The sequence below is a fragment of the Prorops nasuta genome, unplaced genomic scaffold (assembly GCF_024137725.1).
Source record: "Prorops nasuta isolate Cenicafe-Biocafe unplaced genomic scaffold, Cenicafe_Pnas_1.2 PNAS00003, whole genome shotgun sequence".
Taxonomy (NCBI): domain Eukaryota; kingdom Metazoa; phylum Arthropoda; class Insecta; order Hymenoptera; family Bethylidae; genus Prorops; species Prorops nasuta.
In genome coordinates this window covers 73,196-98,110 of record NW_027116800.1, presented here as the reverse complement: position 1 = coordinate 98,110, position 24,915 = coordinate 73,196, and the positions used below count along the sequence as shown (strand labels likewise).

The 24,915-nt window shown below is 42.2% G+C and overlaps 3 protein-coding genes across 4 annotated transcripts; 2 read left to right on the top strand and 1 right to left on the bottom strand.

Moving 5' to 3' along the window:
* Positions 1 to 3: 3 nt before the first annotated feature.
* Positions 4 to 9,335, bottom strand: LOC136786159 (uncharacterized). Its single transcript, XM_066747695.1, has 3 exons — positions 8,976 to 9,335; positions 4,029 to 7,554; positions 4 to 3,974 (listed from the first exon to the last, which is right to left on the bottom strand). The coding sequence occupies exons 1-3, from the start codon at positions 9,333 to 9,335 to the stop codon at positions 22 to 24; spliced, it is 7,839 nt and encodes a 2,612-aa protein (XP_066603792.1). The 3' UTR covers positions 4 to 21.
* Positions 9,336 to 9,959: 624 nt separating this feature from the next.
* LOC136786120 (uncharacterized) lies at positions 9,960 to 10,986 on the top strand. Its single transcript, XM_066747630.1, has 3 exons — positions 9,960 to 10,326; positions 10,635 to 10,751; positions 10,848 to 10,986. The coding sequence occupies exons 1-3, from the start codon at positions 9,984 to 9,986 to the stop codon at positions 10,946 to 10,948; spliced, it is 561 nt and encodes a 186-aa protein (XP_066603727.1). The 5' UTR covers positions 9,960 to 9,983; the 3' UTR covers positions 10,949 to 10,986.
* Positions 10,987 to 11,564: 578 nt separating this feature from the next.
* Positions 11,565 to 24,894, top strand: LOC136785553 (scavenger receptor class B member 1-like). Of its 2 annotated transcripts, none has more exons than XM_066746641.1 (8): positions 11,565 to 11,749; positions 19,932 to 20,187; positions 20,270 to 20,411; positions 20,835 to 21,035; positions 21,126 to 21,350; positions 21,430 to 21,592; positions 21,654 to 21,898; positions 22,356 to 24,894. In XM_066746641.1, exons 1-8 carry the CDS (start codon positions 11,722 to 11,724, stop codon positions 22,704 to 22,706), a joined length of 1,611 nt encoding a protein of 536 aa, XP_066602738.1. In that variant the 5' UTR covers positions 11,565 to 11,721; the 3' UTR covers positions 22,707 to 24,894. The 2 variants fall into 2 exon arrangements, with proteins under 2 accessions (XP_066602738.1, XP_066602737.1); XM_066746640.1 differs by lacking the exon at positions 11,565 to 11,749 and adding an exon at positions 16,849 to 17,550.
* Positions 24,895 to 24,915: the final 21 nt, after the last annotated feature.

Genomic DNA, 24,915 nt, shown 5'->3' with positions numbered 1-24,915 from the left:
TTAGCTTTTTACTTCTGAAATTCAGGCATCCATAGGTGGTAATTCGGAATCAGTTTGAGGCAAGGATTCGTTGAGGATAGAGGAGGAAGAGGAGGATGGCGATGGAGATGGAGATGGAGTCGGAGTCGGAGTAACAGCGTGAGGGTAAAAGGAGCGCGTTATCTGCTCCATAGTAGTTTGTCGGTATTGGTCACCTGAGCGATCGACCGAGCGTGGTAAATGATGCTGATAAGCATTGTACGCTTTATGAGACATCTCTCGGTTAAACGATCGAAACTCTTTTCGGTGATCGTCCATGACAAAGTTTTGTTCTTCTGAACAGTCGAGAGGAGTTGCGAGTGTGTCTACCGGAGTGTTATCTATGAAATTTCTGATCTCTGGTAGCCTATGACAAGCTGTCTGTATCCTCGTAATGGAGAGACTTTGCATATGACGAGCTTGGAAAGTTGGTACCCTAGTATCGATACACTCGTCAGGAATATGCTCGATAGCTCTAGGGTCGAAAGGCGGCTTCGATCGTTGAAGCGGATGAGCTTGACCAAGATTCAGGTGCCAGACGGTACTGACCATCATGCTCCTGAGATTATCGGGTGACAATTTTGGTGCCAAGCTAGGTAGACCAGGATCCTCCAGTGTGCTTGCTTGGCGTAAACCAATGCTAAGATTTTTCCTATAAACAAGGAGCGACTCAGCGTCAGGCATGGTCGGTCCATCGGTTGCTGCGAGGGTCCCATAATACACTTTTCCGGGCTTCTCAGCAACCGGTGTATCCAAAATCTTATTATTATTCTTCCTCGTAGTTTTTGTTGGCTCGGCCTTCCGTTTGGAATGACGTTGACGCCGAGAAGGTGGCGGCTTCTTACTAACAGCCACATCAACCTCCCGTTCGAACAGAATATTTACAGGCGTTACTCGGAATTCTAATCTTTGATTGGTATTGAAGATTTTTGTAATGGAGTAGACAAGGGACTGCATATTTTTACAACGAAGCGCGTAAATGGCACCACGATCTTTGGCGAAGAGAGGAGGTCCGATCCAGCATGGATCAGTCACATAGAATGCATCCTCGGCAGACAGAACGGCTAAAGCAACGTCAGTGCACTCCACAAGAAGATTGGCTGATTTTTCGAGAGCCACCGTTAGACCAGCCGCTAGACTTAGTTTTTCACGAGCCCCGTATAACACGCCACAAACGGCAGGCATGAAATCGATGCTCCAGGAGTTCGGGAAAATGTCGAAGGAAGCTTGAAGGTTAAATGGATTATTGTGGCTGTGGTGACGGCGAGCCGAGCTTCTCAAACTCTCGGTATAATAGGTGTCGCCACATATCACAGCGGAGTCGAGTATAGCCGCGCTCCATCTAGACGGATGACTCAGGTATTGCATAGCTAGACAACTGACGCACACGGCGTATTTGTTCTTTCCCGCTCTTTCACCGAATCTTCCATCGTAGCATCCAATGCTACCTCGTAATGAGTAAATCAGATTGGATACTCTAACGGCATAATTATTCCAGCCTTGTCTCCTGTAGTCCCTTTCATCGTCTTCGTCATTGTTAACAACGTCATCGTCGCCATCGAAGCTCCAATAGTAATCGAGATACATCCACATTGGGTCCTCAATGAAACACTCCAAGGCTGGCACGTTGATCGAATCAACGTGGATACGGTGGATGTAGAAGCCGGTGCAGCTCAATTCACGGTGATTGTGGGACACGTGTTTGACCAGCTGACTAACACTGGGAAATATGCACAGGCAGGACGTACCAGAAGCCGTAGCTCTTCCCTTCTTGTCGCAGCTATACGGATCGAGATAGTAGTAAGAACGAGTGGTACTGCAGTACCAGAATCCGTAGCAGCAAGTCGTCAAGTGAAGCAAGCCACATGTGTTTCTTTGGAAGAAGCGTTTCATGTGTTTCTTTAGCAAACGATAGAGATTTGTTTTGCCAGTGTGCTGATCAATGGTCAGGCTGATAAGTTTCGAGGCTACGTCACGTAAATCGAATAATCTATTCATCACTGTAACGTTGCGGAGGATCTGTTCGCTATGGAATTTCGCTTGATCGAACTCGTTGTAAATCCTTTCGCCTACTTGGAGTATTCGATCTATCATACCGGTCACAGGACTTTGCACGATGTCCCTTTTAACGAGGATTGCTAATACAGCGATAAAATAGCAGCGCTTCACTCTTGGTTCCTTCACACTGTTCCTGTTCGTCAGTGCCACGGTACCATGGACGAAATTAGCTCCGATGTTATTCGCCATTGTAGTTGCTCTGAACATCTCATCGAGATTGTAGCGAGCGTTACCAAACTGTGGCTTGCGAATGTGTGGAAACGAGGCTCGCCCTAAAATGGAACGAGGCTCGTAGAAGCCCTGGACGTCGGCACAGTCAGGATCCAGTTTAATTCCGTATGATATGGTGACTGCCCTCATGCTGAACTCCACCTCGTTCGGCTGAGCCATTTCCTTAACGATCAGTCGAAGAAACTCCTCCATATCCTCCGTGGTGATGATTCTGAGGATTCTTTCGTTTCTCGGTGTCCACCATGCGAAGTAGTTGCGGTCTCTCTTGGCGAAAGCCACGTGCGAGTCACCGCAGTCTATAATACCACCCTGATAGATCGGCCTCTCCAGTACCGTTTTCAAGGACATGGCCAAATTCCAGCCTTTCGTGGCGTAAAGGACAGCGTAATGAAGAGGTGCCAGTACAACTCGGAATGCATAATTAGCTATCTGAAATTCCGGAAGTAAACCGTCGGCATCGAGGACCACTGTTGAATCCTCGCATGCCAGTAGACTGTCGAATGCATAATCCTTGCTGGCCTCGTAGAGAGCTCTGATCGTGCGAATAGACCAATTGGCTGGATCCCGAATCAAGGACCATGCAATTATGCAGAGATCCAGCGGTTCTGCCAGTGCCGTGTGTGCCTCGAATTTTCTGTCGTACACTCTCCTTCTCCTTCCCTTGTACATAGCCGTCCGGATGGGCCTCGTTATATCGTTCTCCACTACTGTCACATCCAGCATGCAAGCATTGTAACGCGGTATGGCGCTAAATCCGTTTAGCGTTTGATCGTGCCGAGCATCAAAGGCGTCCTCATTCGTAACCCAACGGGAGAGTTCAATCAGACTTGTTTTTTCTTCCGCCTTCTTGTCCTCTTTAAACTCCTCTTGATCGCTATCCTCCTCTTGTTCTGTTTCCTCGTCTGCTTCCGGTTGATCCTCGTTGTCCTTCAAATGTTTCTCAGTCCTGGTCTTCCTCTTTCTCAACCTCCTCCTCCTCCTTCTCCTCTTCTTCACGGTGATACGACGACCGCTACCCTTAGGCTCCATATGAGTGATGAACAGGGTGTAAAATCTAAATGGCTTGTCGACTGAATCACCGACATTTTCCCTTATCCTGGCAATCAATTCAGGGAGAGTACAAATTACCATAAGACAACCATGACCGGTTGAACTGGCACGACCAGACTCATCACAGCCGTACGGATCGAACAGGTAATACTTATCCTCGTCGAGCCAAAAAGCGAGAGAGCAATTATCAAACACGAGTATCCCTGTTCGATTGTTCTGGAGGAAAGTATTCATGATGACCGATAATTGATCGTCTGAATGGTTCACCGGATCTGCGTATCTATCTTGCTTAGCAATAATGTGAAAAACGTTGTTCAAGACCTCAACGTTGTAGAACCACCTGCGTAACTTGTACCTGAGCTTGCCCGTATGACGGTATATCTTCTTACCGCCTATGATGCAACGATCCAACACATCGTCGCTGAAATCATCGTTCTCTAATTGAACTTTCGCTAAAATACATAATAATGCGCAGTAGAAGCAACTCTTGAAATGAGTTGCCTCGAGCGTCGATCGATCATCCAGTGATACATTGGCATTGAGCACTCCAATATTGTCCTTGGTTAACCTAAATCCGATTATTGCCGGATACGGGCTTTTGGTATCATCACGATTCACTGCAGCGATCACTTTTTTCTCTTTTCCTTTCCGATCTTTTTTCGCCGTTTTACCAATCGCCAGTTCGCTCACACTGGTGGCAGTCGCTGATGTTACTACTGATACTGCTGGTTTTCTTTTAAATCCAGGGAAAAGCATCTCGCAAATAACGTTTTCTGTACTGCAGAGCAGCCGCTTCATCGTTGCGTCACCGAGGAAGGATTTTGGAACCAAGCATTCCCTCTTCTTCCTCTCTGGACAATAAACGACCCTCTTTCGTGGAATCGGTGTTCTTATGATCAAACCAAGAGCTATTAATTCAGGCATAACGCGAACGTCCATGGGTTTCTGCGGAGCGTCTTTGTAATAGAATTCTTCCTTTGATTTTATTGGAGTCTCAGTAGGAGCCTCCATGCCTCTGATGAAGGCGTTATCGATGGCTCTGATGGGCATTAAAGAGATTTTTGGTACCAGTCTGGTATGGATATACAGTTTCTCGGATAATTTAATAAGTTTAATCGGCACGTCTTCCTGATCCGTTCGATCGTGCGCTGCAGTGATTAAGGTACGTTGGGACACATACATACCAGCCAAACCGGCCTTCTTCTTTACGTCCAACCGGGAGTCTATGGAGAACCTCGATACGAGCGAATGTATCGATCTCTTGGCTCGTTTGGCTTCTAACAGTATATTAAGCGTATGCTTTCGAGGTAGTACGTACGGTGGTGGATGGTCGTATTTTAATTTCTCGAGTACGGCCTGGTCGTGCAACGCGGTCTCCTTGGTTGGATCTATCTTGTCCTCCTTGATCTTGATGTCGGCCGTAAGCAATGATAGATTGATCCGTTGCGGTGAGTCCGGTTGATCTTGCTCCATCGTTTCTAATAACGGATCCACCAACGGTCGTTCCTCCAGATTAGTTTGCTGCTTCGATTTATCTTCCTCCTCGTCCTCTTCGTCATCTTCCTCTTGCTCTTCCTCATCGTCATCAGTGACCCCTTTGACCCTATAGGGACCGAGGGTCTCTTTCATTATAACAAAATCATCATCTGTGATCGGTAGGAACCTCGTTTGAAATAGCTGAGGGAGAGGGTCATCCGGAGGAACCACTGGTTCATCGCTTGCGTATTTGCCGGGTTGTATAGAGTCAAGGCCAACGTAATGAATGGAGAATTTGTGGTCATTAAACTCCAACAGGCCATAAAGCAATTCCGTGAGTTCGTTGAGGTTCGAGACCACCGCGAGAGACGCTGGATATCCACGTAGTCTCCAGCCTTCTTCGTCACTTCCGTAAGGATTCAGAAGGTAATAATTGCCCTCGTCGTCCCGCCAAATGGCATAAACTAACCGTTTGTTCTCCAGGACCAAGTCAGGCCATTTATTTAGGTAATAATCTATAGCCTCGGCTAGATTGGCCAGTGGATTTGTTTCGCCGATCATCAGGTTAGCTCTATTCTTGAAGATTACATCGTTTTCGCCAAATTGAAGCTTCGTTGGTAGCATTGTGAGATTCAGATGACTTGGTGCAGGCAATAGTGGTTTCTCTTCCTCTTCTCCTTCAACTGCCTCTTCATCTTCAGCTTCCTCCTCGTCCTCTTCATCATCTTCCCCCTTTATCTCCCCTTTCTCTTTCTTTTCTACCACGCTGCCATGCCTAATCCATTCAACGACCTCATCGTAGGTCCTGCTACCAATATCGATTATTTGGTCAACGTCGATGTTTCGCCATTTCATAGGATCCTTCAATCTCCTATAAGCAATCGCGTTCAACGCCACCAGTAAACCTTGCCTCCCCCGAGATTTTTCCTCAAATTCCACATCCGACAGGTTCTTTGAGCCGAAGAGGATTATCCGACGGTCGTTGACCTTCTTGTAACCTTTGACGATCTTCACTACAGGTTCCACTTGCACAGCTGGTTCCCCTACCACTTCAGCTCCTTCCCCTGCCCCCTCAGTCTCACCCTCCTCCTCCTCTACTTCCTCATCAAGCTCTCCAGTAATCTCTTCCTCCGGTTTTCTGGGGACTTCCGGTAAAATAACAAAAGTCCGCGGTTCGTCGTCCGTCATCATGTAGAGCTCCATGGTGGGAAAACTATCCGGGACTTGAACAGCAACATTACGTGTTTTACCTATCAGAGCTATAACCATCGCGCTCGAGCGAAAAACCCTACTATCGGGAATAGCGCCGGACGTGGCGGATCTTCCGGTTTGCAAAGCTGAAGGAGGTGGTGGGGGTAAGGGTCTACGGCTCGTATCTTTTTCGCGATAAATGACCTTCTCGAGGGGACCACCGGGACTAGTACCAGTCTTTATATAGAGAACACGGACACCGTGCACGAAGAACGGATCCTTTTCTTTGTTTCCGGTGTTCTCCAAAATGGTTTCCACTATTTGGTTAATCGAGCTGTTCATGGTGACGCAGGCAGCTACTCTATATAAGGATGAACCAGGAGCACCACGCTCGGTGTCCATAAGGTTCACGCGGAAACCTTCTTCGTCACATGCAAACGGATCCAACAGGTAGTACGTATCCTCTTCCTTCCATATAGCATAAAAAATCTTCTTGACTTCTAGAATACCAGTCTTTTGCATCTCGAAGAATTCTCTAAGGCCATCATCGATGGTTAATTTACCCTTCTTCTTGCCAAATCCTGGTATCTGATTGATTCGAATCTTGACCTTTGCAGAGTACACGCCGAGGACTATATCTCCCATGAGATCGTCCATCTTGATTTCAAATTCTTCGTCGTCGAGGCTCTTCTCCAGTACTCTGATCAGATCAATCATATATATGTTGGCTTGATTGAAGATCAAGTCTATCAACGAGGTGGTCCACTTGTTAGCGTTTACTAAACGGGAGTATACCAAGGCTGCTACGGCTATGACGCTGTGGGCACGACCCCTGAGAGCCTCCGGAATAGCCGAGTGCGTAAGGTGATAAGAACCTTGTATCACTGCTCGAAATCTTTCCTGAACGCGATAACCACTAGGTCTTCTCGTCGGTTTACCGACCATTTTTTCAGGTTCATCAGGGTCATCAGCTTTACTGTACGGTTCAACGCCGCTGATCTCGATCCCGTAGATGACGAAAGGCTCGTTACCCACAGCGCTCTTCTCCAGTATCACATACAGCACACCTATTAGATCCTTCACGAGGAAGAGTTTAGCAGCACCACCTCCGCTTGAAATGGGCTGACAGTGTTCGTTCCTCGCTTGACCATCGAATATACTGTAGTATCTGGCTTCCTTCCAAATAGCCATGTGCAATGCTGCCGAAGACAGTATACCGGCTCGATGGCGCTTGAAAAACAATTCCAAAGCTTTAGCCAAATGCAGCTCCTTAGGATCGTTCGATCGAAATCTTCCAACGTAAGACGGATCCTCGATACTGACGTTCACGTTCATCTTGTTCTGCACGTAGAGATCCCTTTTGAGATCCAGGATGGTCAGTAACCTTCTGTCCTCCGTGTGTATGTCCTTGTAGGATTCGCAATAAAATGTATCGCCATCTTCGACAATCTGATCTATCACCGACTCGTTCCAGCAGCGTGACTTGTAAACGGTGGTAGCTGCGAATGCTGCTACGGCCACTGCGCCACCCTGTTGGAAAATTTAAACTCATGTTATATCGTCCACTAACTATATTATGTATACAGTTGTCTTCTCTTCTTTGTATAAGATTGTCCTTGGTGAAGCTGCAATAAAACTTAGTGCTGTCTTCTACAATCTGATCTACGACCGACTCTCGCTGCATCAGCATAATTTGTAAATGCTGGTAGCTGCAAATGTAACAATGCCACCCTATCAAAAAACCTCAAACGTCGAGTGAGTATATTATACATATATATATACATGTTATATGGCTAGCAGTCCTTTTTCTCCGTAAATTTGTCCTTGCGGGAACCGCTATAAAATGTATCCGCATCTTCGACAATTTGATCTACGACCGACTAGTTGCAACTACATGACTTGTTAATGGTAGTAGCTGCAAATGTTTACATGCCACCCTATCATAAAAATTCAAACATCGAGTGAATATATATATATATATATATATATATATAATATCGTCAGCAGTTGCAATAAAATGTATCCGCATTATTCACAACCAGATCTACGATCGACTCGTTGCAACATAGTGACTTTTAACACGTTCACACCGGCATGTACCGGCGGTGGATCACGACTATAATTCAAAATACTACATATAAAAAATTCCTCGGCGTGGATGCGTTAATCGGTAGTAGTTGCGGATATGTAACCACGCCCCCCTAAAAATTCAAACACGTTATATCATCGACTGTTTATATTATATCACGTTATATCGTCAGCAGTCTCCTGTTCTCCGTACATTCGTCCTTGCCAGAGTCACAATAAAACATACCGACATCTTCAACAATCTGATGTATGATCGACTGGTTGCGACAGCATGACTCGTAAACGGTGGTAGCTGCAATTGCACCGCGCCACCCTGCCGCAAAATTCAAACACATGTACATCCGATCCGCGCGACCTTACCAATTTCCAAGTAAACATACGTAATGAATAAATAAACGCGGAATGTGGCAAAATGAATAAAACCGGCTGATTATATTGCAGAGCGAGCGAACGAGCTAGAATTGCGGGTTTTCCCAAGTTGTCCGCTGAATGAGAGACAGAAGGAGAGAGAGAGAGAGAGAGAGAGAGAGAGAGAGAGAGAGAGAGAGAGAGAGAGAGAGAGAGAGAGAGAGACACACACACACACAGAATCAACTGTTTGAAACTGGTTTTACGAGAGCTTGTCCCTATCCCGCCCGTGCGCACGCAACAACCACCACCGCGCGTATATAGATGGCGCACGGTTAATTATTATACGACGATGTTCCAGAAACTTCGTGCAGCAAGGTCACCGGGTAGAAAAGGTCCTTGCCTGCTTGTAGGTATGGCAGCGAGATATCTGACTCACGCAGATTCTATGCTAAAATCTAACGCCTATTCGGTCCTCCCTTAAGTAAATAAGGATCGATCTACGGATCAGTCACCTGGTATCCTCTCGAAAGCAGAGAGAACTTGCTCAAGTTTATATGCGTTGTACCGGAACGAAGTCCATACTTTATGCAAGCCGGTAATTCCGGCCTGATCTCGCTCAACGAGTACGTGTCATCCGGTAGATCCAAAAGATCGTTGAGAGCTTGATATTCAGACTCGAGATCTTCGTCAAGCTCGTCACTACTTGGCGCATTGTCATCAGCTGCTTCGACATCTCCCACAACATTGCCAATAGTGTTTACGGTCTCTGCCGAAACGATCTCATCGCATTCGCTCAGCTGCTTCAACTTCTCCCTCAACTCATGCTTCCTTTCTCTGTCCAATTCCAGCACGGTTTTTTCCGCTTCGGCCATCCTTTTATTTCTCTTTTTTACCTCCCCCCACTACCTTTCCTCCTCCTCCTCCTCCTCCTCCTCCTCCAACTTCTATCCTCCCTTATGATACAGGATTTATACCAACATCACAGAAAACACTCTCGATCCCTTTCTTGCACGAAATAATTTTTCGCTCGAACATGGTATTGTGCACTCTTAGCGTTTATATACAACCAAATGAAACTGATGAGAAGTAAACCAAAGATCGTATTATTGCTCCGTATCGATCGTTGATAGAGTCGATATTCTAGTTTCATTTTCATATGGAAACAAAGCAACTAGACAAAAGACGTGTAATACGTCATTCTGCGGTGGCGTGAATGGTAAGAATTTGTGAGGTTAGGTTAGCTATGAAGAACGTGGGAAAGAGGGAAAATGGAGAAAATTGACGCGAGGAATTGAAAGGTAGGACATTTTTTTCGGCAGATCTGCCACTAAGAACTCAATTAATTTTTGGCTAGTTTTAACATTACTTAGAACCATTGATAGGTGGGACTGTCGCATTTCTGCGCAAAACCTAAAATGGAACTACCGCGCAGAAGTTTGAGCTTCTCGCGAACAGATATTGCAGGTTATTCGCGATGTTGAAAGAGAATCATTTTATACTATACTTTGCAGTGGGATAGCATGTATGCTAAGGGGAGATGCAAAGAATATAGAGAAGCGAAAAAACTGAGGTTAGCGAAGAAAAAACCGAAAAGAGAGTTTGACGACGATGACTCGGAGATTTCGAACGAGGAATCGCAGGTTAGGAATGCTGCGAGCAAGCGTCGTTTGCCCAAACGTAAGAAGAAGTTTGAGAAGAAGGTTAAGCCACTTTCGAGAACCGAGATGATCTTAAAAGCTATTCGACCGTCTATCGAGACTAGGCAACGGGTTGACGATAGCATTCATGATTCGTGTTTCCTCGAATTCTCGGAAGTGGCGCGAATTATTAAGCCACTGACAAAAGCCTCAGGACCGTTGAATGGTAAGTTTCCTAGCGTCTCACGCATACAACAGCCACCGACAGCGCCGCTGCTTGCAGGCAAAAAAGTCGATTTATTTCGGTGCGCAATGTCATTAAGGTTAACGATCAAGCGTAGGCTCAACAGACGAGTATAATACTCCTATTAGCTAAAACAGTCGGCAGGACCGGTTTTTCGTCGTTTATTTCCTTTTTTTCTTCCATTGTCTCTGTTTTTCGCATCATCGTTACGCTCTTCACCTAAATCATTAATAACGCGTCAGGTTCAAAAGCACTTCACCCTTATCGATTCTTTCCATTTTTGCCATTAGAAGCTTTGGCGAGATTCACGAATCAGTCGGAAGTGTCCATCGATGCTCGCAAAACCGATGATGTCAACAGCGACTGTTCCTCGATCTGTTCGTTCGATAGCGAGGTCTCTCTCACGGGTAGGTATCACGTGCCGTATCAAGTGGATTGCTCTCCTACTGTATATATATATATATATATACACTGTTTATGAAAATAATCTTTTTTATGCACAGCCGCCGCTCTGGATTCCGAGGACGAACGAAAGCTGACGAGGCAGAGGGAAAAAAAAGCTAACGACGTGAAAAAAAAAGAGGAAGCAGAAGAAATTTCATAAACAAAAGAGAATTAAGCAAATAAATATTAATAATGGAGCTTCGTTAAAGTCTATACATATATTTCTACATATGCCTTTTGGCGATAAACCTAAAGACATTAATAATGCAAAACAGTGATGTTTCTGCTGATTTGACACGAGCGACCATTTTTCACAGTATCATAGTCATGACATTGCTAAAAGATAAAAGTCATGGGTCAAGAATCGAGCAGGATCTTTATCCCTTTCCTTCTGTCGATGATGTTTATCGTGCTATAAAACTAAAATCGACGCATCTTAATTAACAATATCCTGCACGCAAGCGCACGTGACTGCTATAAAACCAGTGGTGTTAACTATATATAGTATATAGTATATACATTGTATTTTATTAGGAAACAGGAAAGAAAGAAATTCACGTCCCACATTACATAGAAGCTCAACGCTTTCAGACCCAGATAGATAATAGGTCATTCGTATTATGTATATCTTGGCTCCAACGAGCGTGAACTACGCTTTATCATGGAACTTGGAGATGCGGCCATATACCAGTACTTACTTATTGGTGGTTGAAACTTCGCTCGAATCGTAGAGCGAAACCTTTAGTATGCCAACGTTTGTCGAGACAACATCTCGTCGGTCATTCAAATTTAAGCTTCCATGCTCGACCAACAACCAACACTCTGCGACAAATCCTACACAACATACATACCCATGACTTGCGATACTTTACGCTTGCATCAAGATTATTTTCCAAATATTTCCTTCAACATCGTATAAGAGATCGGCGCAACATGCTTTCTTACATCAATTTTCCATATCGTGAGTAAAACCATTGTAAACTCTCGACTGATACATATGGCAAGGGAGATTCGAGGAGTGAGTGAGTGCGTGCGTGCGTGCGTGCGTAGGTGCGTGCGCGCACCTGTGTGTGTGTGTGTGTGTTTCTATCTTTCTTTGTACACGTGTGCGTGCGTAAAAAAAAATGAGAGCACGGTGTAGTAGAATCGGTGAGACACGCGCGTCGTTATAATAAGCTTCCCCCGTTTAGACAACTCCGTGATTAATCGAAGGCTACCTTCGACGTCATTATTGATAGAGGTAGCAGGATTGTAGGTAATAGTACTATTACGAAGGAGATTATATTACACGCGTTAATGTTTTTTCTTCAAATTTTCTTTCTCGCTCTCCGAGAGATTGCCCAAAACCCAATAGATCACGCGCGCTTACACGAGACTTTATCGGTAAATCTGTCCTGCTATGTACGTATATACACATAGTACATAGTATATGTATACTTAACATTTGACATTGGCATTCGACATTTGGCTTTTGGCAGAGGGTTATTTTATCGCTGGTAAAAACACGATGCAGCATGCATAATTTTCTTGCGACATTCGCAGTGTCTCCTGCAGCCTTTGATCTATTATCCAGAAAATTTCTGGGGACGCGCTCGATGAATCCCCTCTACGCTAGCACCATTTTCAAATTATCAACGAGCAACAGTCACAGCCTCTTTGCAAGATAAACATTCGTCTCTCTCCAGGGTATATACATGCATTTCCTCAATTATTTTTGGTTCTGTCATTCTTTCTTAATTTGTTTTTGTTTGGTACTTTTTTAGCCTCGTATCGTCGCGTATCGCTCGATTCGTGGAAAAAGTTGTGAGAAAAAACATGAAACCAATATTACAGTGTAAGAAACGCACTCGAGGAGCAGTTTCTTACGTACATTTAATTCTAGGGTAGGAAGTGGTGTCGCACTGCTCTGGGAAAATGCGTCTCATACATTTACAACGTAACGCACGCTTACATGTGTAATACGGATATAAATTTTTCTTTCTCCCATATCGCTGCAATAAAGTAGAGATCTTTTTCGGTGCTCCTTCGCACAATAAATTAACGATTGCTTCTTTGTAATATCTGTCATTATTATTAACAGCGCAATATCTGTAAGTGCGAGCTAAATACGCGCATGACCTCCGTAATCTTTCAGTAATAACAATTTTTCGCTATGTTATTCAGCGACATTTCAGCCTCTCGATTCATAAATCTGCGTAAAAAAGCGGAATAAAATGGACAAAACGAGATTTTTCGTATTTGCAATACAGTCGAGAATATTTGCGGTATGTTGATATTTTCTTGCATAAATATATTTTTTACGTGGACGTTGGCTAGACTAGCGAAATGAAGGGGAAGGGGATGGAGTGAGAATATGAGATGTGGGAGGGGAGGGGGCGACGTCCAAAAGCATTAAAAATATTTAAATTGGTAGAAATACTGCTTGATGCGAGACTATACTGAGAGTCTCCTCATACGATCCTATTATTTTCTTTTTAAGGACTGCCGAGCAGTGGGACGAAACTGGTTGTGCAGAATTATAGACTATGCTAACGACACACAACTACCTTCCTCCTTCCAGCAATTCAATTAACGTCAAGCCAGCCCTTTTATGCCTCTGTATTTTTTCCACATATCTTTCCCTTATCTATACCTGCCCTCCTTCTGATCTTCTCCATTCCTATTATCACTCCACCACTCGAAGCAACCTCAACTTTATTTCTTACTATATATGCAAAAACCATTTCAATACTCGTACAATGATTCTGTTCACGAAAAATTGACGATCCAAGAGTTTTAGTCAATAAATTCTCTCTCTCTCTCTCTCTCTCTCTCTCTGTTTCTAATCTCGAGACCAAAATCAATGCAGCTCGAGTTGCACCGTAAAAAATTGAATCGTTCTCTTCGTAGCGTAATTATATTAATTTGAGGATAAAGTGCAGAGCAAAGTGTTAGCTGAAATGTAATTGAGCGATTTTCCAACAGTCGTATACGCACGCTCGTTGGTTTTCGTTATCCAAGTTTTCTCACCGCGTCAGAATTTTTCTTCGAATCGGTAAAATGATATCTCCCCCTCTTCGGCCGACCACCCCCCCTTACCACGTACAAATGTCGCCTCTAAAATTTCCATTGACAAGCACACGAATCAAGGACAGGAGTAGTATCCGACAGAGTGGATTCCTAGTGACGTTTCTATATACATGCTATAATATGTTTATATAGTATAACTATAATCGAGTGACACGATAATGTCGATTGACCCATAAAAGCACGTGACGTTGCCGACTCGCTTACTCATACACGGACACGTCACGTGAATATTTCCAGGATCAATTTACATATCCGGATAAACCGAAAAAAGAATCAATCTGCTTAATTACGAACGATATGTAAAATCAAAAGCGACCATCTCTTACGATGCGCGATCGCGTTCGTGTGTGTGCATGTGGGTGAGTGCGCGCCTACACTGACGACGTGTCAAGTTGTTGCAATAAGCGCAGATTAATCTCTCATTCCGCTTTTCAACTTTTTTCTCCTCATGATTGGTCCAATATTTATATAGCTATATATCAATAGGAATAGTGCAATATTAGACGATTGTACACACGGAAAAAACAATAATTTGATTCAAATAAATCTTTCTTGGAATAATGCCGATTAAAGATGTACACACATGGTTTTAATAAATAGCTGATTGACCTTAAAAAAATTGTTTGAATCAAATCAAAGTGTAATCATTTTAATTGAACTCGACTAATAACAAATAAATATTTAATCAGCGCTATTCATAGAGAGATTTATTTCAATCAAATAGTTTTTAATTTTCAGTGCGGAGCTTTAGAAAAATCGTGGAAGACTATTTTTATCGCAGTTTTTAAATACCGGTTCCTGCCCAGTCCTTCGCAATTTGATATGCAGTCCGTATTATTCCATCTCATAACGGTTAACGATATTCAAATATTCTATCCAAATCTACTACCCTCGCGGTCTCTACAATTATTACTATACCTACCTTTTCGAGAGGAGGGGGGGGGGGGGGTGGGGGAGGGTGGAGGGAGAGACAGCACGAGGCACGAAGAAAAAAAAAACACAAGTAACAAAGAATAAAATGTTATTTCTTTCGATTGACGTTCAATGAGATAAGATTTATGGTACATGTGAAATAACTAATGAGAATTCGATGGTATGACGAATGGCACGTATATTCTATTATCCGCGAAGCGATTAAATTTAAACGTGACCCGGCTAGGCTTGATAATCAAGTATACGTCGACGTATCGACAAGAGCCGTACTCTCACCACCCATAATAATTAATTCTTTCGGTTTAATCTTCGAGACAGATATATTATGCGCGGAGAAACACGCATACGCTGCTATTACATCCGAGCGTGTGTTTTTTCGTTCTAACATTGTCAGAGCGAGCGATACAATGTAGCTCTAGAGATGTAAATAGAGTGTAGTGAGGTTATTATGGAACACGCGACTGACGCGACACTAGTCACTAACGCCACGCCGGGTTCTGTTGGACTTGCACATGTATGGATTTCTATCAAGATTAGGAAAACCGTATAAGTGTATGTTTATAATACAACACGAGAAAATAATGCTGCTCGGGATAAATAAAACTCGCGTCATAGCTAAAGAGATAATTTATGAGATTTAAGGATCTCGCTTGCGTGCGATGTGTCGCAGCTTTGCTAGCTTCTTGTGACTGGTATAATGAATCGCAGTTTTTTGCCAGTACAAGCTTTTTGTCATTGTACATAATTGAAGGAAAAAAGTGACGGGTAAACATTGTTTCTTGCTATTTCACGAAAATGCTTTTTCACCGCTTATTACAGCAAAATATTATGTGTAGCAGTTTTCTTAGAATCGATTAAGTGTTGAAAGTACAAAACCCTGTACAAATAACCTCTCTTGGGGCTACTTTACTGTTTTATTATCATAGTTTGTGCGCTTCCCGTCGTAGCATGGCGCTGACAGCTTGATGAATATCTTCTTTTCTTTGAGAGTGTTGGCAGATAGAAATTGAATGAGGAAAAAGGTTCAAATTTATGCATTAACAAGCAGGAACAGGATATATATGCAGCCTTGTTCAGAGCTGTTAATTGATATGTAATCGCTTCGTGCGTGCCAACATTAACATGATAAAATGAAAATGTGTAACGTTTACGAATACGAGAAAAAGTCTGAGAAAAATGACAAAGAGCCAAACCTATAAACGAAACTAAGCTCAAATTTTAGTTTGGTAATTAGTTAAGGGGACGGCCGAACTAACCATTGTATTAAAAGTTAAAGTGAGATATTTGATTTTAACTAAAACCGTGCTAAGCTCAAGTTTCGTTTATAGATGCAGGACGAAATTAACCGATAGATATAGTGCTGATAGTATACAAATGCACCATTACACATTCTCGTGTCAATATCACTGCGTTAATAAGCACGTAGTGGATGCATGCATATACAGGATGAGGCACAGATAACCCGTCCCCCAGAGTATAAAAGCATAGATGTACAAAAATATTGTTATTCCCGTTAGGTATACATATAAGAGATGTCAATTTTATGCACACAGTACCCTTTCGAAACTTTTCTATTTGCTTTTAAACTGGTCGTAGGGGGGGGGGGGGGGGGGGAATTGTGATATCTCTTTACAGTTACGCAGATATAAATGAATTTATAGGTTCTAGCTCTGGAGCGTCATACAAGTGCAGCACCCTCTGTATATGTTTACTTATCTTGAAGCCTTCCCTACGTGTCGGCGCGTTAATTGAACGCAACCGATTGAACAGGAGCAGGGAAATGAAAGATAAAACGGGTTAGGGGAGATCGAGGAGAGAAGGCGGAAGACTACTTGAATAAACTATTATTGTAAGTATACTGGAGAGCCCCGAGCCCCGAGGAGAACTCGAGTCTCGAACTGACTCGAACTATCCGCTGAAGACCGCTGCCGCCTCCGGCCTCCGTCCGTCCGTCCGTCGGGCGACGGGTGTGCCAAGAGCCACCACCATTGGTCAAAGCTCCACGTGTTGCCTACCATCTCCATTCGCTCCTCGCCGTTGACTGCTCTTACAGGTGGGGCTACCAAACACTCGCCGATATATTTTTCAAACTCGCTCAATCCGCGTTTTCATCACTTTTGCACGAAATCGCACGGCGCCAGCATCGCGAACGCCAGTTCGTCCAAAAGTGGAATAAACTCCAGACTTTCACCCCCGCACGCGATAACAGTTAGCGCGTTATCGCACATTTTTCGTACTTTACCTATTTATTTGTAAATAAAGCGTGCGCGCGCGCGCGCGAATCGCTATATTTACTTTTCAATCTGACGAAAAATTATTCGGACCACGTAGAGCACGCTGAAACGTGAGTTGACGCCAATGCGAGTTGATTTAAGTGAACTCCTGGAGTAATTTTTTAAACCTGAGCGTGTTGCAATGTCTTCAAAGTGAACGCTATACGCTAAAAAAGAAGAGTGTTCGAACTATCGAGTCGGCTTCTCTTCGAATTTTGAAAAAAGCCTGAGATCGGACGAATAGCGCGTACGGATTAACAGTGTAAAATTATGAAGGAGGATATCACAATGATTTGGAATCGGCTAACTGGTAGGAGTTACTCCGCGGTGAGTACGAATCCGACATCAGCCGACGTAGCGGATTCTGAGAACTTTTCGTCAACGCGAAACCCTAAGAGTCTTCGTAGAAAATCCTCGGTCGTGGTCAATCAATTCTTCAGTGCTGCTTTACCCGTACACTCGGATGGCAGGCCGAGATGGTCTAGAAGTAAGTAGTTAATATAATCCGAGATAGTACTTTATTCTTTGTCTTTCTCTTTCTCTTTCTTTTAATCGAATTCCACGAGAATTTTACGAAAGAAAGCAAGAAACCGGTTCCTAATACCTGCAGTAATGCATTAGTCCCGGTTAAAAGTGCAATTCGCATGCTTGGCTAATCGCGAACGATCTTATTGCAAAATTAGGTTAGAAATTGGCCGGGGTAGGAAATCAATGTTACAGCATAAAAAGAGATTTTTAATTACCGCATAAACTGGCTTGCGCCGATTTTATTGCCGAGATTAGAAAGAGAGAGACCTTATTGGCTAAAACACCTTGATCTTTCATTTTTTGGGAGCAGAATCGATATAAGCCAGTGTAAGTGAGCACTGCACAAGCGACGAATTACATAAAGACTCGGTAAGTTTGGTTCTTGTTCTGAAACATGGACGAAGAAGAACAAAAACTGATGAAAGATTAAACGTTCAACGCGCATCAAGTGTTTGGGTTTTGAACGGGTAAGAATGGTAAGATGCGTTGGTTGCGAAAGGTGGCGCGAGGGAGGTGAAAGGCGTGGCAACCGGCAACTTAGCAAACTTGAATGTCTGATTTGTAAAGGGTCGCTCGCTACTCGCTGTTGGCCCAGCAATGTTAGCAATGTATCAGTAGCGCTAGTATCGGCCTATTGATAAACCAAACATTCGAACATGGGAAGTAACAAAATTCCAGAATGCGATACTAGTTCACTGGACTGAACCCTTCGATTTTTAAATATGTATGAAAGAAAAAAATAACTAGAGATTATAATTAGCACTGCACACGGATATAGCATAAGTTAGGCTTACATGAGCATGATGCGTTAGATGTGAAAGGTGTCTCGAGAGAGGTCAAAGGCGTAGCAATCACTAATAACAACGTAGTGATGAACTTTAACGCACTGCCTGTTCAACCCTTTGGCTCTGATTCTTCTATTAAAGTTGCACACAGATCTACTACAAGTTAGAATTTATTCGATAACAATTAAGATACGAAAAATAGCGTAAAATAAGTAAAAAGCGTAGCAACCGACAAATGACCAAATATTAAGTTTTAACGCAATACGTACTCAATCGTCCTGATCTGAAATCTGGATTAATGAAAAATGTCGATACTTACCTAATATAAATTACATTCGTACCAGAGCGGGAGGGGGAGGGGGCGCGAGAGGTCAAAGGCGTAGGAATCGACAAATTGCGAAGAAGAGTATTAAGCTTTAACGCTATGCACACTCAACCCTTCGATACATACTAAGCATTATTCCCTTTTTTGTGATCGTGATCCTTGGGACTGTGCAGTAAGAGGAACGTCAAGCAGCTTTTTGCGTACATATTATTTCAGTTAAAGAGAGATATTACTATGCTCGGTAGGCCAGACTCGTCTTGTGCCGAGAAATAATGAAGCGATTAATAGACCAACCACGCGCGACGTGCTTCGAATAGCTATTCTTCCGGAACACACGCAAACTGAACAATCCGTCTCGGGCCAGATTATACCTAATATTATTTCACACCAATCGCATCGATTTGTCATTGTTGCACGCTATGGGTCAAAGACAACGAGTCAGCTTTAATGATCCCTATTTCCCTCTATGCACATACCACTACCACTGTTACTACCACCATTACTATAACATGCAGATACGACATTGAAAGCATCGTTTTTGGAAACCGCAAACCGGTTTCCTTCGGATAAAATAGTTGATTTTAATGGACAATTTGGTAAAGTTCCGATCCAAGCTTTCGTTGCTAATTTTTTCATTCCGTGGCGGAGAAAGAAATATCGATTATAAATATATATATTGTGTAAAGTAGACAACTTTATCCGTTAAGGTTACCGTTTATCAGATTAATCAATATCAGATGTATCCATTAAGAGAGACAACGCTCCCGTGTGCGTCGATCTTTTCCTTCCGCCTTCTTATTATTAATAATAATAGGGGGCAGGTCTTTCGCAGGACGCGCGAGACGCTCGCTCTATGAAGGTTATGTCGAAATACGCTTCCAGAGCAATAACGCATTTTCTCTCGCGCATGGCCAACTTGTTTCAACGAAACTTCCGCTTCCCAGCAATGATACACCTATGTCTTCCCAGTTGATAATCTCAGAAAAGATTCAAGGACCTTTTCTCGTTGATCCGTCAAACTTGTAAACTCTAGAACAGTATTGTTGTGTATATATATAATACGTAGAAACTCGTGACGCGCCGCTTCCATAAATCGTCCGTTCAAGGATCGCACCGCACGGTTGTGCGTTGTTTTATTCCGGCAAATGGCCTGAAATGCCTGTAGCGTGTGTCTTTATATCGAATGCCATGCACTGTTTAATCGAGTTTATAATCATAGCCGTTCTACAGGTATTTTTGTACTGATGAGCTTGGGTCTGGTGGGTCTTGTTACCGGCTGTTTCGTACTACTCTGCCAACCCTATGATTTCCTCTTCAAACTGAAAGTAGTGCTCGCCGATGGAGGCGAGATCTTTGAGCTCTGGAGGAAACCTCCGGTCGACCTCTATCTCAAGGTCTACCTTTTCAATGTGACCAATCACGAAGAGTACATCTCCGGCAAGGATAGCAAGCTCAAGTTTCAGGAAGTCGGTCCTTACGTATACAAGTGAGACCTTGCCAATTTTTATCTCAATTATTATATTATCTTTCGTCGATTAAGCAACGATCAAGCTTTTTTTGCCTTTCAGAGAGAACATGGAGCATGGCAGCGTAAAGTTTAACGATAACGGTACTGTGACAGCTGTACCGCTTCATCCATTGACTTACCAATCAGAAATGAGCAATGGCACGGAAGAGGATCTCTTAATCCTACCGAATATCGCATTATTGGTAAGCACAAAGACCGTTACTGTCTCATCCCATATTAATAAAGCATTATTGTGTCATAATGATCATTTAATTGGCTGCTCGCGTGACAAGCACTACCAATTCGAACAGAAGACTCTTTGTAATTTAGGTTATGACACGCGCAAAAAATTCGCAGCGAGTCTCTCTAAACTCTTGGTAAGACGCCAATGGGGTCATCGAGCCGTATTCGCAATCATCCACCGAATAGATCATTTGCGAAACTTCGTTATTTTGTCTAAATGAAATATTCATATAAACGGTACTGCAGGATCCAGTCAGTTTATTCAACGATTCTTGCGTCACTTTTCTGCGCATGTGCGCATTCGAACGCCCAACGGTCAATGCACCACCACCTGCACCTAACCAATAACGATTTCTTTACAGCCTCTCTTTATGTACTTTCAGAGTATAGCCAACGTCATGAGAGACGCTTCCTATTTTACCAGATTTGGCCTGAACGTAATCATTCGTCAAACGGACTCTCGACCGTTGGTCCAAATGACCGCCAAAGAGTTTATGTTTGGCTACAAGTCCACTCTAGTCACCCTGGGTAATCATCTGATGCCATCTTGGATCAAATTTGACAAATTGGGTTTGATTGATAGAGTAAGCATAGTATTTCAGTTGTCTACTTATTTTGTACTTTCCATCTGAAATCTGAAAATTTCAATTTTTCTGCTCTCTCGATCTCGACAGATGTACGACTTTGAAGGTGACTACGAGACTGTTTACACGGGGCAGGACGATGTCCGCATGACTGGGTTGATTGAAAAGTACAACGGTGACTACAACTTGCCTCAATGGACCGGGAGTTGTGCCAATGTGAAAGGTGCCAGTGACGGTGCCAAGTTTCGTGGTTACTTGGAGCCAAACGACACATTGATATTCTTTAGGAAAAGTCTTTGTCGCAGTGCTCGTATGGTAAATTCCCCATAATTCATACATTTTTACCGTTTACGGTAATATAATCCAGTTTTTTCTCCTCCTTACCCAACGACAGATCCGAACCGGCGAGGAAACTATAAAAGGGATGCAGACGTATCTGTTCAAATTTATGGACAATGAATTGGACAATGGTCTGATCAATCCTGAAAACAAATGTTTCTGTCGGCTGGGTCGTTGCCTTCCGGCCGGCTTCATAGACGTCACTGATTGTTATTACGGTACGTATACTAATTCTGTGTGTATATATAAGTGTAATAATAATAATAAATAATCCATTAGGATTTCCAATTGCTCTGTCATATCCACACTTCTACAAAGCTGATCCACAAGTGTTAAATGCAGTGGAAGGGTTAAAACCTTTGGCAGAAAATCATGAATCGTACTTCTTTATCCAACCAAAATCTGGCTTACCGGTACAACTTGCGTTTAGATTCCAAATCAACATGGCGCTGCAGGACATCGAATCCATCGCTAGGGTCGAGCGATTCAAGGATTTTGTCCTACCATTGCTTTGGTTCGAGATTGTAAGTATTCATTGGGAGAGCTTACGTAAATCGCTCGAGAAATTTCCAAGCGTCTACGCTCAAACCGTTTTTTCCTCGTTATACGATATGTCGCGTAGATTTTTTTCTACCGATCATTTTTTCACGATTCTCTGTTTCTTCGGACGATCGTGCAAATAGCTGTTTTGCATATAATGATGAAAAAATTGTGTAGAAAAAGAAGGAGAGGAATAAAGGGAGGAGGAGGAAGTAGGACAAAAACAGGAAGAAGGGAAAAACGTTTGTCATGCTATGTAGTGTACGCGCAAAGACATGGTAGTCTGCTGCTGTGTAATATTACGGACAGAAGCAGCTAGTAGACAGTTTATCCATCTTTTCTGCCTCTTCCTCCTCCTCCTCCTACATTTCCCAACGTCATATTTTTTTTTGTAAATTCATATGCGCGAGAAACAACTTGATAGGTGTGTCATTATTGCAGGGAATGCACGAGCTACCAGAATCGATGAATAATCGATTTCTCTTGTATCTCAACGTACTACCGATAGTTCAGGAAGTCATCATGTACGTCCTTTTTCTATTTGGCGCAACTTTCTTGGTTTGGAGTGTTGCAAAGATCTTACTCCATCAACCGAAAGGCTCCACATCCCCTGGACAGTGGTTCGAGGCAGAAATGCAAAGGAAAAGGCTGAGCTTTTTAAATGAGAGACGAGCTTCTGTTAAAACAAAAGAATTGGATACTTACTACAATTCGTTGCTAAGTCCAACGGAAGAAGAACAGCGGTCGATGCCATTGGAAGAACTGCCATATCTCAAGGAAGAAGTTGTATGAGATTGAATCGTTCGATGATGTTACGTATGGTATATTATTGATTTCCAAAGAATCTAGGGGTTCTGCTGGAACCATTTAAGCAAACAGGCATCGGGCCTAATCAACACATCTTATTTTTATAACATCCACAGGCCAAAGCATCGTTCTACAATCCTTTAGATTAAATTGTACATATATAGTAAAAGCGCGGGATCCACAGGGGCAGTTCGATACTACATTGTTCTTGCTCTTAGTATTAGTGTTCTTTAAATATACAATACGACATATGAACTTTTGCAAAATCGAGGTTTCAAGGTGAGTTATTAGGAAACATACTTTTTCTTAATATAAAAGTAGCGCACCAATGTACATTTTATTATAGCAAGAAACAGGGAGAATTTTAAATGTGCGCGCAAGCTATGTACACATCAATGGCGAGATCGTACCGAGTAAGGAAAAAAGCTCTTTACAGTTTTTTACTCTAGATAAGTATTTACTCAAGATTTATTCAGTAGCAAAAATTAAACGAAAAAACATAAGCATTCTTCTTATTTCGAATGATGGAATAGCAATAAATATCGCATTAAATGCGAAATTATTAAATCTTGAATTTATTGTGGACAAGAAAACGAGCAAAAACAGTCTGCCTTTAATTGTGCAGTCTTGATACACGGTACACGCACGCATAAACATACGAACACATGCGCACGCGCGCGCGCGCTATATATACTGTATGTGGATAAAAGCTATAAAGACTGATACCTCGTAGAGTTTAAAATTGAAATAGCATTGACGAAAATCCTCTGATGTCTATAATATTGTTGAATGTTTCGAAAGTGACGAGCTTTGTGCCTTTATGCTAACACTCCCATTAAGATTCATCGAACGATCAATTATCAAGCATATATAGATAAGAGATTCCATCAAAACTTTTGATACTCCTCTTCCGCAAAGTACTGCTACGCGTCCTTGCATAAAGCACGTGTTAAAAAGTAAGATAGAGATAAAAGAGTACATTAAGCCTAGACAGGATTAAATTGTGCATTAGTGAAGAGTGAATCGTCAACTAATACTTATTTATTCAATAATTGACACGAGTTTCAAATTCGATCCATTATAAAGTTATCACCAATACGAGACATTTGCGTTCGCGCTGTCGGTTCACCTACAAAAAAAAACACTTTTATACAATTTGTATATATTTATATATTTGTAATAGAACAATTATAATTAATCAAATGCGAAACAATATCGGCACATTCCTCTGCTTTTATATGTTTTTGTGAAAATTTAGTGAATATCTCAACCGGTGATATAGCACTACCTCAGAATAATCTCACTCCATCCCTAGCTGAAAGTATTTATGAAACACGGGATTGCTCAGTAATCAAACTTTTAACGCTCTCTTTTATTAAATCATTTTGATCCAAGTGTGTCTTATCAGTGAGATTAATGATTTCTATGGTGCACACTTGAAACTCAATAAAATCACTCTTTGTATGTGTAAATAGCATTATGAGATATCACACACATTTTTTTTAACACGATATTTAACTATTTTATCCAGTTTATTTATCATGTATAAGTATTGATCAAAAGAAATAATATTCTTCCACAGATTGTTTTTACTTAATAAGTTTGAGAGATTAATCTCTTTTTTGAGGGAATCGGGCATACCCATGTATCGTAAAGGTTTGGAAAGTAGTATGTACATACGTATGAGTGTATGTCTATAGTTATTTAAGCGGGTTATTAATGTCACATGTAAATATCAAAAAGATTAGCCGCAATTTCGCTTGGAGACTACATTATGGCATAGCGTTCAAACAATTGCGTCAATTATCGAATCTTGCCTTAAATAATTACCGCTTCAGTAGCTATCGAGGCAGTATTTATAGTCTCAGAGTATAGAAATACTCTCGTTAATGCACTTACTTATAATCTTAAAAACAGCTTTACCTCGTGACGTTAGAACCATTTTTTACCTCATTGATATAACGATCAAACGTTAAAAAATTTTTTAATGTAATTTTATATTAGACGTGCAAACATTACATATAAGAATAATAATATATAACAGCGTGTATGCGTATAAACATGTGATAAATTTTTTTCACGTGACTGTAGACTAAGAAAATTCAATCTTGCCAGTGATATCGTAGCAATGCTAAAGTCGTCAATATTGCTCAATAAAGAATGTTTTTTTTAAATATTATATAAATTTTACTAA